Below are 16,763 nucleotides of genomic sequence, written 5' to 3'. Positions count from 1 at the left end.
AATATAATGTACTCTTGCATGCACGGGCATATATAACCTTTTCAGTACTATTCTACCCACCGGACCTTTGAACCTTGCAGAAAACAATTAAAGTATAAAAAAAAAAAAAATTAAGCAGGGGGGCCCTTTGGCCAAAATAACAGGGGGGCCTTGTCAGCACTTGCTGACTTGCTGACAGCTTAAATCCGCCACTGGTTGCCACCACCACCAGTAAAAACCCCAAATTCCACTTTTGCAGCAATTTTGCGCAAAATTCATTGATTCCCCCCCCCTGAAATTCACTCTTTGCCCCTCCCATCAACACCCCCCGGCCTGGCGCCGCCACTGGTTAAGAGGGCGCAACACTAAATCACTCCGCATTTTATGTAACAACGAAATTCGGCTAATATAGTCCATAGTGAATATGAGATTGTAGCGACCATATCTACCGACATGTTCACTTTAAATCACTCAATATTGGCTCATATGAATTCGACAAGTGTCTTTAATGATAACATGCAGAAAAAATGGACAATTAATCTCAAAAGCAATTAATTCTCTGTGGCGGATTAAGAGAAACCCGATTTTGAAATGTGAGTGGTGAGTTTAGTATATTTTTAGCTATTTTTTGCACCGCAAAATAGCGAAAAAAGTCAATGGTCATCGATATATGCCGACAAAAGTTTTGGAATCTAGAGAAACAGAGCTTTAATTTGATACCAAATTTATTTTGCCAAGTATTGCAGGGACGCCAGAAATGGCGCTTGAAGTAGGCCGAATTCACACGTTATCCTATGGGACGCTGAATTAGTGCTGCGCCCCTTGTAACGGCCGTCGTTATGAACGCGTTCCTTTTACATTCTTCGCGCAAAATAAGAGATGCGTTTCACAAAATGTGTTCCATTTCAATCATGATGATAAACAAAGATTACAAAAGGTCATCCCCATGAAAAAATTATTGGAAAAAACACTTTATTGGCCGAGTAGGCGCCTGCAAAGTCTAGATATGCGCCCAAAAATACTCAAAAAGGCTCAAAATGGATTTTAAGGTTAATAGACATTGTTAATCTGCATGAAGCCGTTTTGCTGAATCTTCAGTAGGCCTACGCAAAAAGATCGTAATTGTTACCACTGGACATGATGCAGTCATGTCTACAGTAGAATTCATCTCGACCTTTGCAGGACTTAACCCCATTAAAAGCTATTAAACCAAGATAACACTCATTGAAACAGCTCAACTGATTAAATCGGATCTTCTCTGGTTGTGCACAAGTGACTGTTTTCATGTGCGATATCGCAATAAAGCTGGTATTCATAGCTTCAGTTGGGTAACCGATTATAAAGGAAACGAAAGGAAACAATGTTATGTGTGGCTTTGTTCACGAAATCAGACAATGGCGTGCTTTTTGTAAACCAGCATTCTTGAAAATGAGCAACATAATGATTTTTGACTTAACACGGTTTGGAAATAATTTCTTCATATTTTTGGTGTTATCTGTCGTTTACATGTCCTTCCTAAAACACAAAAGTACGACCCTCTCCAAACACCTAAATTAGCTAAAAATTTAGGACATGTTACAAAACTATATTGTCTAGAATTTTAGAAGAGTACTTTTAATATTGGCCGGTTATTTTTCACACAGCGACGTTAACTAGGCAATGTACTATTACCTATAACATTAACTAAAACACCAAAGTACGAATATTTCCAAACATCTAAATTAGCTAAAATTTAGGACATGTTAAAAAACTATATTTTCTAGAACTTTAGAAGAGTACTTTTAATATTGGCCGGTTATTTTTCACACAGCGACGTTAACTAGTCATATCCCCATACTGTTAACGTAGGGCTATTTGTAAAGGTCACGCGTCAATGGGAAAGAGCACTGTGTATTGTGTATAGGAAAACGGACAGTAACTGCAGTATGAACGGGGGGGGGGTATTTATACTTCAGACTTAGTAATAAATGATTTCCAAAACAAAATGGGAACACTGATAATCTAGAAATGAAATGAAACTTGGTTCAAAGACGTGCTCAAATTGTCGTCTGTCACTAAGTTTGTGAGTTTTGTATAAAACTTTCGCATATTGGAGGAAAAGTCGAAATATTCGATTTTCGGCATTTCGGCACTGATCTTTAAAACATCATTTCTCGTGAACGGAATGTCGCAGAGACATGAAATCTTCGGTGTTGAGCTTCAAATTTTCTCTAGTTTACTTAATGAGTAATAAATGTGGATTTTGAAAACGTTTAACACCTTATAAGAGGGCGCAACACTAAATCACTCCGCATTTTATGTAACAACGAAATTCGGCTAATATAGTCCATAGTGAATATGAGATTGTAGCGACCATATCTACCGACATGTTCACTTTAAATCACTCAATATTGGCTCATATGAATTCGACAAGTGTCTTTAATGATAACATGCAGAAAAAAATGGACAATTAATCTCAAAAGCAATTCTCTGTGGCGGATTAAGAGAAAACCCGATTTTGAAATGTGAGTGGTGAGTTTAGTATATTTTTAGCTATTTTTTTTGCACCGCAAAATAGCGAAAAAAAGTCAATGGTCATCGATATATGCCGACAAAAGTTTTGGAATCTAGAGAAACAGAGCTTTAATTTGATACCAAATTTATTTTGCCAAGTATTGCAGGGACGCCAGAAATGGCGCTTGAAGTAGGCCGAATTCACACGTTATCCTATGGGACGCTGAATTAGTGCTGCGCCCCCTTTTAAACAGACGAGCCCTCTGAATCATATGCGACAATTTGGCTGCTTTCCAATTGAAACCCGACGTTTTAGCCAAGATTTAGAAGATCGCGGGTTTTTCGTAGTATATAACAGAATAGGCTTTTGACTTTGATATTATAAGTTTTTTCCACCGTAATCACACAATCAAATTAATGACCAAAGACAACAGCCGGAATCAACAGTAATTTATAGGCAGATGCAAAAAAAGTTTTTCATAATGTTTTGCAAACGGTCAATGCAAACTCTTCTTGTTGCAATCGGAGGTTCCGGGTTCAACCATATCTAAATTCCACAACTGCTTGCTCTTTCAAACTCTAATTATAATCTCGTTTACTTAAAGGAGTATTTCGTGATCCTAGCATCCTCTATTTATGTCATTTTCATTAGATATCCACGAAAAAACCTATTCCCAAAATTTCAGTTGATTCCGATTTTGCGTTCGCGAGTTATGCATTGTGTATTACACTGCTCCATAGACAATGCGTTGTAATTTCGTTCTGGTGCACCAGAACGAAATTAAAATTTCACGATATCTTTGCTAAACGAATTAATCTGCAAGAAATATTGTGTACATAAACTTTATGTAGCCAGAGGTTTCCAGTGATATAAAAATCTCAACTTTTTTTGAGAAAAGTGGGGGATGAAGCTGTGGATCACGAAATGTCCTTTTAAGGGATCTGGAATGAGCGTTTTGGGCGTTTTAAGTATTTTTTGTGGGACATGAGAGCACATCAGACATATCGAATTGCATTCTGAATACGAAGAATGTCTTTCTGATATCAAATAATTTTCATTTTATGAAATTCACGATATAATACACATTTTATGACAGATTATTAAAATTTGATATTTTTCACATTTTTGATATAACAGTCCTCGAAGTAAATTTTATAAATCTAATGATATATTCTTAAAGTGTATGTAGCTGAGAAGAAAAGCCGACGATCAATTGAATATTTTAACCTTTCATATTGAAGATATGGATTTTTTCCCCAAAAGACCTATTTTTTTTTTGGTGTTTTGGGAAAAAAATCCATATCTTCAATACGAAAGGTCAAAATTTTCAATTGATCGTCTGATTTTCATCCCACCTACATACACTTTAAGTATAAATCTGATGAAGTTTACTTCGAGTAGGGCCTACTGTTAAATACAGGGCCTGGTTAAATATCAAAAATATCAATTTTTAATCACTTTGCCATAAAATGTGTATTACATTGCAAATTTCAAAAAATCAAAATTATTTGATATCAGAAAAACCGGGGGGGGGGCACTCAACTTTAGAAGTGACGGGTATGTGCCTACCGGCGTCGCAAAGTAGGGGCCTATCGGTAACAAAGCATTATTTTAAAAAAGGGGGTCATTGGGTACAAACAAACTAAAAAAGGGGGTCATTGGGTATAATATTTTGAAAAAAAGGGGTCATTGAGTATAAGATTTTAAAAAAGGGTCATCGAGTAGAAAATTTTGAAAGTTTCGGCATAATTTTGAAAAAATGGAGCAAAATTTGAAAGTTTCGGCATTATTTTGTTGCATTTTGATGATGCTATTCTAGGAAATTGGGTAGCCGCAACCAAAAAAGGGGGGTCATTGGGTAGCAGCAACTAAAAAAAAGGGGGGTCATCGGGTATGACTTTTAAAAAAGGGGTCATCGGGTAGAGTCGACTTCAAAAGAGGGGCCTATTGACAGGCACATACCGTCACTTCCAAAGTTGAGTGCCCCCCCCCCCGGGTCAGAAGGACATTCTTCGTATACCCCATCCCTTAAGCCCATGAATACAAATCAGCCCACTTTTATTGACTGATTTGTCGTCATGGTTTAAGTAGGCCTATAATATAGGCCTAATAAGGATAATTATGGCGAAAACGGCCAAACAGAAGATAAACATCAAGTTTGTCCAGGCGGCGGTCAGTATGAAAACATTTCAGGGCGTCTATCGGACGGGCTGGTTAGGAGCTGTAAGGAAAATAGTGACGTCCTTTCGAAGACAAAGTAGCCCGTCTCGGACGTGCGGACGGGTTCTATTTTAGCATATATACCCACCACTTCATAAGTTAGGGGCCCAAAGTCTTCCCCCAAAACGAAACAAACAAGAAAACAGAAATCGATTATTGCTTCGTTTATTAAAATAAACATATTTATCTCAGTTACGCACACATATACATTCTTAAATATAATATCTCTATAAGAGGGTCCAGCCCTTTTAAATAATAGGCCCACATTAGTTTATAAATAATAATTTATATAAATAAGATTTGATAAGAGTCCAGCTCTTAAAAAGGGTCCTGCCCTGTTGGATTGCGATATTCCAGTTGAAGTCCATACCCTCTAGAAGACATCAGTGACCTTAATCTCCCACACAAGGAGTGTATAAGATTTCAAATGGAGTAAACTCCTCTTGATATTCACACTCCCTTTGTGGAAAATTATACGGTCATATCTTTCATCTGATGTGTATGTTTCAACGCACACACAGTGGCGGCGCCAGGACTTTTTACGGGGGGGGGCAAAGTGAATATCAGGGGGTGGGGGGCAAAATTGCCGCAAAAGTGGAAATTGACGTGATTTTGGGGGTTTTGCCTCAAAAGTGGGGGAAACTGGGGGGGCAAGAAAAATATTGGGGGGAATGCCCCTTGCCCCCCCCCCCACCCCCGTAGCGCCGCCACTGCGCACACATACATTTTAAATATAATTATCTCCATAAGAGGGTCCCCATGCAGCCCTTTTAAATATAACATTGATTTATAAATAATAATTTATATAAATATTAAAGATTTGTTAAGAGTCCAGCTCTTAAAAAGGGTCCTGCCCTGTTGCATTGCGATATTCCAGTTGAACTCCACCCCCTGGAAGCGAAGACATCAGTGACCTTAATCTCCTACACAAGGGGTGAGAATTTCAAATAGAGTAAACTCAATTTGACATTCACACTCCCTTTATGGAAGATAAGGGAATTTCTTTCATCGGGGGTATATGGGTTTCAACTGGAATAGCTCATTATAGCACACCTTTCTTATAATAACTTATAACTAATAAGATTCAATATCATTTCTTATTATCATAATTATGTAAATTGAAATAATGACCTGAAAATCCCACTTTCTTTCATGTTGGGCTATAGTGCATTTCTTGCGGGTATATGATAAAGCAACAATGCATGGTGAAAATGGTTCAAAACTGAAACGTTTTGATCGATAAATAGCCTTTTTAAGGTGGGACAAGTTAAGTTAAAAAAAACATAATTTTCAAATTATCTTTATCACATCGCTATGGTAAAGTAGTTTACTCTGCAAAGAAGTTTAGAGCAAAAACGGACATTCCTTTTTCTAGAAATTCTTGTGCGGAAAGGAAAAGAAAAGAAAACTGAACTTAAGATATACAGTTTAGGTTCCGTCTGTTTTCAATTGTTTAGAACAATAGAAACCGGACGGAACTGGCGGTAAACCGCCGGTCGAGTTTTTATTTCATCCCTAACACGTGTTTTGCTTCCTTAAGTAATATATTATCAACTCTTTTCTGCCTTTTACAGATTGGTTTCACCCATCTCTGAGCGAATCCACGAGTATAATTTAGACACTCGCGCCAGAACATCAGGATATGCCGGATTTGCACAGCCAATTCCAAAACTTGTAATACCGACCAACTCCCATACGTCACCGCTGGCAGTGCCGCTAGTCTTACGGCACATCATGGGACCACCACTGTCACCCTGTGGAACACACAAAATTGGGAAACATGCATTTAACAAATTGCAAGGAAACGTTAAAAAAGACATAAACATTAAAGTTTTCATTTCTTAAAACCATAATATGATTGCCGTCAAATTTTAATTTTGTTATATTTTTACCAAAATTGTGAAACAATTATGAAACAATATTTGTGAAAACTGCCAGGAAGGTGTTCTGTCCATTTTAAGCCGAAATAACAAAGTAAAGTGAAATAAACCACACGGGCTAGATTTTGACCGTTTAATTTTGAATTTTGTCATGCCCATTTAGGTGCAAGTTTGGACATGTGTAAACATTACAAATATGCCAAAAGATATTATAAGATCGTACTTTATGGCCGTAAGTGCCATCTTAATTTTGTTAATATTTGAGGAAAACGTTGTGTCTTTGCTTACCTGACATGATCCTGAATTGTTGTTTGTATCGGTACATATCATTTGGTCTGTAATCCCTCCATACGCAGCTTCACATCTTTGATTGCTAACTAATGGTGATTTAACCTGTTGTAGGGTTCCGGATGAAGGCCCTGAAATTATAACATAATGAGTTAAATGAATAAGAACTTCAAAGTTCAAAAGTTTAATTTAAAGGCCTATTCAGTGACCAGTTTGCTCATTCGTAATATGGTAAAAATCATCATCAACTTCAGTGTTTTGCACATCTGTTAGTAACATCCCAGCAAACACAAAAACGTTTTAAACAAGTTATATTTTGGGTTTTGGTTTAGGTAAAAACGTTTTAATAACATTAAATGTCGGGTTTTATAAAGGTCATGAAAACGTTTTATATGAAAACACACTACAACAATATTATAAAATGTTTTCAAAATGTTATAATAAACTGTTTTATGCAAATATTTTTTGCCAAATATTTTGTCAACACTTAAGGGATGGGGTATGAACGTTTGGACAGTATTTATTGTGGGACATTAGAGCACATCAGGCATATCGAATTGCATTCTGAATACGAAGAATGTCCTTCTGATATCAAATAATTTAGATTTTTTGAAATTCGCAATGTAATACACATTTTATGGCAAATAAAATTATTGATATTTTTGATATTTAACAGTACTCGAAGTAAACGTTATAAATCTGATGATTTATACTTAAAGTGTATGTAGGTGGGATGAAAAGCCGACGATCAATTGAAAATTTTGACCATATCTTCAATACGAAAGGTCAAAATGTTCAATTGATCGTCGGCTTTTCCTCCCACTACATACACTTTAAGAATATATCATTAGATTTATAAAATTTACTTCGAGGACTGTTATATATCAAAATGTGAAAAATATCAAATTTTAATAATTTGTCGTAAAATTTGTAATATATCGTGAATTTCAAAAATGAAAATTATTTGATATCAGAAAGACATTCTTCGTATTCAGAATGCAATTCGATATGTCTGATGTGCTCTCATGTCCCACAAAAAATACTGTCGAAACTCTCAAAACGCTCATTCCAGATCCCTAATAAATAACATCGTGTTAAAATATTTGCAGTAGGTTATCAAAAAAATGTTTTTAATGTTATTAAAACGTTTTAGGCCCTTTATATAACCCAACATTTAAACGTTTTCTGGCAACCTTTTATAACATTTTGCGAATGATGTCGAAAACGTTTTGTGTTTGCTGGGATAGATGTGCTAACATAATAAGCTGCTAGGACATCAGACTGTAATATCTCTGAGAAATTAGCTACATGTTTGAATTGAACTTAGTCAATACTGCTGTTTTCCTCGCGTTTTTTTTTTTGGCCAAAATTTGTTAATCATCGTCAATGACCAAAATATGTGTTGGTTATTGTGATCGCTATTAATGTTGTTGATCATTGTGTGAATAATAATAATAAAGATTGTTAGATATTAAGCCACACATCATGCCTACTTACCCCCAGAGCTTGTTGCACCCCATCCAACCACATAACAAGGGTTCGGAATCGTCTCAGTAGATTGGAAGGCAGTATGCTCAAATACATTAGAGTTAATACAAACGGGCGTTATATCTACGGGGGTACCCAGCCTCAACAAGGCAATGTCGTTATTGGTGGTGCCACTGTTGTAATTGGGATGTGAGATAATGTTGGTTGTAGTTACTTCTACGCGTGTAGGGCTGGTTGGTGCGTTTTGGTCTAATTGTCCAAAAGTGAGTCTTAGTGGCGTAGTGGCTGCAAGTCCTTCCCTGTGCAATAAACGATAAAGGAGGTTGTTAGCTAACTTATGGGTAGACAAGGTACTGTTGGTTGAAGCAGCCAAAAATATCAATTTTCATTATGTAAATCAATTACTGAAAATAACACTTTGATGCTTTGCAAAAGTTCATTCTACAAACCATATACTTGCAAACCTTGCTTGATTTATCGTTGTTATTGAGTTATGTACGTTTATGTAAGTGTTTCAGGACCCCTATAACATAACTCAAGAACCACAGGACCTACAAAAGTATATCTGTGATATTTGAATTCTTCTACACACTCGCTATGAAATGAGCAATGCGATTTTTGCCAAAGCTGACTACCATTCGCAAGATGTTGTGAACTCGCAACACTTTAAAATAGTGTCAAACCTTAAATCAACGAAACATATTCATCAATCAATCAATTATCTTCATAAATCGCCAAAATCATAATACATGCTCTGATGGCGCTCAGTGGAGCCCAAAAAATCGCGGGGTTCTTCCTGGTTGAAGGTGTACGGGTGGGTTTCAGTGAAGACCGATGCGCGCATTTGTGCAAAAGTGCCATTAAAAGCACCCAATTTGCGCAATTTGGTGCTTTTTGTGAAGAATGGGTATACTGATAAAGCTACGCGTCCTGAAAAAAGAAAAGAGTTGAAATCCATACACCACCATCATGAAGACATTCAGGTAACCCAATTTGAAATTTACATTAATGTCATTTTATCTATAGGGCATTAGCGCCAATCCGGCTTGAAATGTGGGAGGAACAACCGGCCCAAGTTGTTAAAAAGTGGCTGAAAAACAAAAAATGGGTCAATTTGCCGAAAGGTGGGGGGGGCACGTTCCCCTGCCCCCCCCGGGATTGACGCCCACATGCTATAGGGGGTGTATGGATTCATAAGCGGCGGAAGAAGGTGGTGTGGGACGTGTCCCCGTGTGTCCCTCACTAAATCTTCTTCTTTAGGGGGATGCCCCCTAAAAATATAGCCCGAAAAACACGGTGTTTTTGACCAAAATAGGGTAAAATTACAAAATTTTGCATACATATTGACAAAGTTAGTTTTATATTTTTCGGAATCGGTAGTAGAGATAAGACTTACACACAATGAGCTGCAGTCACTGCCCACCGTGGACTGACAAGCTCAGCACCACAAAAGAATTGCCCATTCGAGGTAGACAAGTATGGTGCCCAGGGCCACACCTTTTCATTTGCCACAGTATCGCCATTGACAATTCTGATGTCTGGGCTGGCATTGCCTCGTCCACATATTGATTCGAGTCCGACCCATGTCAAACCTGTAGAAGTTATAAACCAAAATCAGTTTAACATGTTTAAGGTACGATTTGTAGGCAGGTTATCAAAAAGCGCGATGTTGTTTACAACGGTTGAACCGCACTGCACTTCGGTTATTTCAAAAAATGCGATCGTGTAGTCTGTTTTTTACAGCCTGTATGATTGTCCCTAGTTCAACATTAATGCCTGATCTTTTTCTCGAGTTCATTTTTATCTAATAGAAAAAAAATCAACGCATTTAGGTTCTCTGAACTAGTTTTTCCACCTTTTCGATGACGTTGCGCCATCAAAATGCAAAATTATGCATTTCTGAATCAATTTCCAATTGTGTCATGTGATTTTGCAGAATGATTTAACATATTTGAACAAGAAGCTCTATTTCATTTTTAATGAAACATTTACTTGCTATATTTATATAAAATCAAAATAAAGAAAAGCTTCGGTTACAAAGTTATTTTGAGCATGTTGAATAAGTAAGTAAGCCTTTAATATAAATCTTTGACTTTGGACAAAATAATGGGCTATTTCAGTTGAAATCCATACACCCCCGATGGAAGACATGACCTTAATCAGTGTACATCGGTTATATATATAAATGCGCTTTTATAAATACGCACGTGACCACCTCCGCGCTGCCATAACAGCTTATAGACAGTAAGTCTCGAAGTGACCTTCTACATAGCGAGCGGTCTTCCTATACATTTGAGACTGCTGTGCAGCAAAATTGTCTATTTTGTTCATTTTTGTGATTAAATTGTGAACGTTTCCGTTGTTGAATATTTTTTTCCGTCGTCAAAGACTTTCAAAATGTTTTTTTTGATAACATATTACAAATTCGGAATTGCAAAATGTGTAATAATTTTGCAATTCAATTATACTTAAATTTGATGATATTTATCTACAGAGTTCCTATCCCTTTCTGTATAGTGGTCAATGCATGAGGATTTGGTCACGCTTGCTGGTCTTGGTATGTCGTGCCCATGTGTCACGTGCGTATTTATAAAAAGGCATTTATAAGTACACTGTTAATCTCCTACACAGGGGGTGCAGATTTCAAATAGAGTCACCCATTCAGCATGTTCAGGTAACCCCATTCGAAATCTACGTTGTGTGGAAGACTAAGGTCTTGGCTTCTGTAGCGAATGTATAGATTTCAATTCAAATAAAATAGCCAAATAAATGCTAGAATTATTCTTACCACTGCCTGGTTGAACAGGTGGAGGTTGAGTAGCTGGGGGCTGACCTGGGTTAGATGGTGGTTGACCTGGGTTAGATGGTGGTTGACCTGGGTTAGATGGTGGTTGACCTGGGTTAGATGGTGGTTGATCTGGGTTAGATGACCAATAATAGTACCAAGAGGAGTATGAGTCATCAGAAGAAGACGGGTAGAACCAATACCAATATTTATTTTCTGGTGCGTCGTCTTTGACATCTTCTTCTGTGGTGGTTGTGGGACGCGTATGGTTCAGATGATGACGATGGTGATGTCCGCCTGTGGTGTTATGTCTTCCTTCATCGATATGAATCTCGCGATCATCTGAGAAAGGAAACAACAATAGATAAATCATTGAAGTCATATTATCATGTGTTGGAAGTGAAACTGAACTTGCTGCGCTTATATACTTATAGGAATTGCGGTGGTGTGGCCTGGTTTTTGTAACCGGGAGTGGGAGGGAGCACAAACTAGTGAATCTACCCACGAAAATATTATTTTTTACCGATTGAAATTGTGACTTGAAGACCTCACAGACTTACAGATTTCTAGAAATTTATCAACGCAAATTGAACATTTATATACCAATATCATTCAATGCGTTAAATTTGGTTAATTTTGAATGTAACCAGGCGAAATGGAAGAATCACATCTCAGATGGTTCTTTCCCGTGGACAACCTCTCAAATTATGAAATTATTGATCGCAGCTTTTTTCACCAGGGATCGACCTTCGTCTACCGACGACCTGTGATATGCCGATGGTCCATGATTTAATAGCGACTTGCTCAAGCAAAATTTAACGAGACTGACGTAGTCCTACTGAAAAATACAACGACCAGGGGCGTATCAAGAGCCTCATCAGGGGCACATCATGATAGGGGAAGTGTGGGACCCTTTTAACATCTCCTTTATGCTTTATCAGCCCTGTCCCTTTTTCGTTGTTTTTTTCTCGGACTTCCTCCACCCTGTCCACCCGCTTGCTACGTCCCTGCATGATGCAGTCATGTCTATAGAATTCATCTCGACCTTTGCAGGACTTAAACCCCATTAAAAGCTATTAAACCAAGATAACACTCATTGAAGCAGCTCAACTGATTAAATCAGATCTTCTCTGGTTGTGCACAAGTGTCTGTTTTACATGTGCGACATCGCAATAAAGCTGGTATTATAGCTTCAGTTGGGTAACCGATTATAAAGGAAACGAAAGGAAACAATGGTATGTGTACCTTTGTTCACGAAATGAGACAATGGCCTGCTTTTTGTTAACCAGCATTCTTCAAAATGAGCAACATAATGATTGTTGACTTAACACGGTTTGGAAATAATTTCTTCATATTTTTGGTGTTATCTGTCGTTTACATATCCTTCCTAAAACACAAAAGTGCGACCCTCTCCAAACATCTAAATTAGCTAAAAATTTAGGACATGTTACCAAACTATATTTTCTAGAACCTATTTAGAATAGTTTAAATGTAGCTTGTACCGTTTTTTTTGTGGCATCCTTCAGAACGGAGCGGTCCGTTACCAATAAAGCTCAATATTTTCGGTCAAATCTCCATTCAATTAACACGGGGAGTTGGCTAGCTATGAGCTAGCTATGCTTTGCCCTCACTCATATTCTACGAAAGTGCGACCCCTTCTGAACATCTAACCTACCTGTAATTTTAGGTCATGTTAGAGAAATATATTTGCTAGAAGTTTGGAGAATAGTTAAAATATTGGCTGGTTATTTTTCACACAGTGATGTTAACTAGGCAATGCCCATATACCTATAACATACACTGTTTGTAGAGGTCACGCGTCAATGGTGAGAGCACTGTGTATTGTGTATAGGAAAACGGACAGTAACTGCAGTATAGAATAACGACGTAAAACAATGTAAGCCCTACTTACGATGCATTCCCAAAGAAAATATCACAACTGTCGCTACGATCATTCCTACTAGTAAAGCTGATAGAACCAACGCAGATATTGCTATTAGTCTCTTTCCGCTATGGCTGCAACAGGTGATAGGCTTTTTGATATCGTCGGACGTTGTCGATAGTGGCACTTTGGTGTCCTGTGTAGGAGGTGGTTTGGATATAGTTGACGGGAAACTGAATCCACTCTCGAGATCAACATTCATCTGAAACGCAAATCACAATTATGTCAATGCATTATAATATTACACAGTGACTATGAAAATGTGGTATCTTATTTGGCAAACTGTTGGCAATAGTTTTTTGCACTGAATAGACATGTCTTCAAGACACAGTTTAAGACATAGGGCCTATAGACACGTCAACTAGGAAGCCGAAGATATGTCCAACCAGCAGACAAATCATAAGATCCCCACAAATCATAAGATCAACACGCGTCTCAAACCTCATAACCTGGCTTCAATATACACCGTTTTAGTTGCGTTTTATTATTATTGAAGACATTTCTATTGCAAGCCACTATTTGCCATACTCTATTTCACTACCTCCAGTCAGCGGCACTAGCTTTGAAGCTCAGCTTGTTCTGCGTTAGCTTAGCGTTAATTGGTGCAAGATCAGTGCAAGATCAAAGTAGTGAATATGTACACGAAAGAAATAACGCTAAGCTAACGCAGCACACGCTGAACTTCAACGCCAGTGCCGCTGACTGTCCAGAGGTAGTGAAATAAGTTACGAAATTTTAGTTCCTATTTTGAGATAAACATCTGTGCATCGAATTTTCAAGATGAGACCTCATTCGTGACAATAGCCCAACGTTTCTACCAATAATGGCGAGCCTTGCGATTGAAAAAGACGTTGATTTCAAAGTTGCACTGAACAGACACAGCTACTTAAACAATTGAGATCTCTTCATGGATGGTTTTGGATCACCAGCCCTATTATTGCAAAAGGGAATATATCTTCTACGTACATCATTAGCAATACTTTTTTATTATTTCTTTTTCTCTTTAGTTTTTCATATAATGATTCACGTGGAAAAAGATATTAACATACAAAGATATTAAAAATGTGTTACTGTTTTTTGAAGTATTGTAAAAAGCAAGATCTTATCATAGTAACAAATAGCCTATAGACGAATCCAATTTCACGCATTCCTACACCTCAATAGCAGCCATATTTGGGTCCCCGTCGGCTCCATCTCACCTAAAATGTGACATGATGCGGCCTTGGAGGGTATTTTAAGCTGCATTCTATCACCCGTGTTACACGTAGACAAAAGAATGATGACAGTTTACAACACAAAAGAATCTAACATCGAATTTTAAGCGGCTTTAATCCACCCAATTGGGCAGTCACAACACCAGTTTGGTGCTGCGGGGACCCAATCATTGCCGACCAAATCCTGACCATGACTTGGCTCGTTGGACTCGTCTATAGATACTGCTTCTTACTTGAGACATAATGTACGATCTCATAATAAAAAAAAGTGGTAACAATATTTGTTCAACCCTGATTGTTTCGCTACAATTATTTGCAATGTTTACACATGTCCCAACTTACACCAAAATTGAATCAGCCAAATTCGTTGTGATTGTAGGTCGTCAATGAAGCAATTTGGACATTTAACGTTAAACGTCTGAAATAGCCAGTGAGGTTTCTTTCAATTTTCCTCGTTATTTCGGCCTTGAAATGGACAGAATCCTTTCCTGACAGTTTTTACTAATTAGGCCTATTTCAGCATTTTTGGTATTAAAGAATTTCAGCAAAATTTGACGAAAATCGTACATTTATAGCCCTTTCGCAATTTCGGAAATCTCAGACTGCGCATCATCTGCGCACGAACATCCGAGTCTGTTTGAGAAATAAACAACCCAATCTCCTCCATTGGCGATGCGTGTGATTAACCGCGCCTGAAAGGGATTCCCCATGATTTTACTTTCCTGTTTTCACACTAGCAGTTTCTAGCTATAGCTCATCAAAAGCTTCGCTGTCGTATGCAAGTGTTCAGAAAACATCAACACCAAAAATTTCTCACACGGAGGAAGTGTTTTTTACGAAGTACGAAATTTATCCTCATTGAAATACCGCGAGTCCTCAATATTTATCTCTCATGGATATTACCCACAATGCACTTTGATCTGAAATTGCGACTACGTAATAATTATAATATTGAAAAAACTTACCATTTTAGTGTTCGTTGAAGCCATCATGCACTATGATCGTAATTGTCACTGTATAACTAAATTTTTCACCAAGATATTGTAAGTACTGGTACAAGTATGCAGGTGAGAATGATCAACTAATCGTTGTCTTCTCTTTATATACATTTTGAACACTTTCAAAAATGTCTTAAAAATATTGAAAATTGCACGGTAATGCTGATTAATACTAACTGACATGTAGTAACGTCACAGTTAGCTCTTCACCCAGTGACTCGATATTACTGTTTGGTTTTTTAAGAAAACTGACTGAGCATTATGGACCGTTTTGTCGAAAACCATTGGTGCTTGTCACTACGCAAAACGCTTGACTGATCCAAACTTGACAAATTGCCCTTAATTCAGGTACAATGCTACACCTGATTCCAAAAAAATACAGCACTATTTTTTTGAAATTGAAAGAAACCAAAAACATAATCATATCTAAATCCCCAGTTTAATCTGTTCGCAATTTGAGGGAAATGGGCCAATACATGTAATTTTGCATGTTTTCGTATTGCAGTCACAAAATTCTAAGACTTGGCACAAGTCTAAGCATTCAAAATCTTGAGTATAGGCTAAGACTGTAAGAGTTATAGCTCATGATTTTAACATTTTATGTTAATTGTAATACGTGGTTATGAAAAAGATTAGAAAATGTGTTCTTCAAAATGCATTCTTTGTACAAGTGTTTTGGCTTAATTGTCACAGCGTACGAAAAATGACCTAAAACGCATGTTTTTGGACCTTATTTCCTAAAATTTACCAAATATTAAAATTAGACTTTCATTGGAAGTTAGAACTAACTAAAGCATTATGATTTAGCTGTGTTTCGTTTGGCAAAACAGGATAATATTTTTTTTAATCCCAAAATATTAGTGCTGTATTTTTCTGGAATAGGGAGTAGTAGTAGTATATCTCTATTAGCCCACAATGCTCTCACTTCAATGAAAAATTCAATAACCCCCATCAAAGAACTTTATAGGTCTAATTTTGACCTCAAGTTGTGGAGTATGAGTTCTAGTACCCAAATATCCAAAGGTCATTGTATGAATGTACACGCATTGGCGTTAAGGAACTGTGTCATGATGGACGGGTTAATCACAAATGCCACTAGGATCCACAACATATTCTCTATCAGGACACAGTTCTTTAACCCCAATACATTTGTATATCCATTGAATGACCGCTGAAAATTGGGGTACACAAACTCATACTCTTCAACTTGAGGTCAAATTTTGCACTATGATTGTTTAATTGAGGTTATTGAACTATGCAATTGGAATGAGACCATAGCGTGACGGAAGCGATATACTTCAGGTAGCTTGAAGACAATGTACCTAAGGTGCATGTCAAACAGTTTTGACTGGGATTGAACTTACGAAATTGTGTTTTTACGCATGATTAGTACAATAGTGGGCCTATACTATATGACTGATTTGATGCGTTGATTTGATGACGTACGTATCGGATTACAATATGAAGTCGGCGAT

The 16,763-nt window shown here is 37.3% G+C and overlaps 1 protein-coding gene across 1 annotated transcript; it reads right to left on the bottom strand.

Annotated features, from left to right (window-relative positions):
- Positions 1–5,387: 5,387 nt before the first annotated feature.
- Positions 5,388–15,501, bottom strand: LOC140156979 (plasminogen-like). Its single transcript, XM_072180025.1, has 7 exons — positions 15,256–15,501; positions 13,047–13,278; positions 11,138–11,476; positions 9,746–9,941; positions 8,359–8,648; positions 6,862–6,992; positions 5,388–6,447 (listed from the first exon to the last, which is right to left on the bottom strand). Exons 1-7 carry the CDS (start codon positions 15,280–15,282, stop codon positions 6,262–6,264), a joined length of 1,401 nt encoding a protein of 466 aa, XP_072036126.1. The 5' UTR covers positions 15,283–15,501; the 3' UTR covers positions 5,388–6,261.
- Positions 15,502–16,763: the final 1,262 nt, after the last annotated feature.

This window comes from Amphiura filiformis, chromosome 7 (assembly GCF_039555335.1).
Source record: "Amphiura filiformis chromosome 7, Afil_fr2py, whole genome shotgun sequence".
Lineage (NCBI taxonomy): Eukaryota > Metazoa > Echinodermata > Ophiuroidea > Amphilepidida > Amphiuridae > Amphiura > Amphiura filiformis.
Note: the sequence above shows the minus strand (reverse complement) of the source record. Positions and strands in the feature narration are given on the sequence as shown.

Bases quoted from the DNA above. Each gene is read 5' to 3' on its own strand.
- LOC140156979 (XM_072180025.1), bottom strand. From the start codon at position 15,282: ATGATGGCTTCAACGAACACTAAAATG. The intron at 6,993-8,358 runs GTAAGTAGGCAT...TTATAATTTCAG, and splicing joins GGGTGCAACAAGCTCTGGGG to GGCCTTCATCCGGAACCCTA. The intron at 6,448-6,861 runs GTAAGCAAAGAC...TGTGTTCCACAG, and splicing joins ACAATTCAGGATCATGTCAG to GGTGACAGTGGTGGTCCCAT.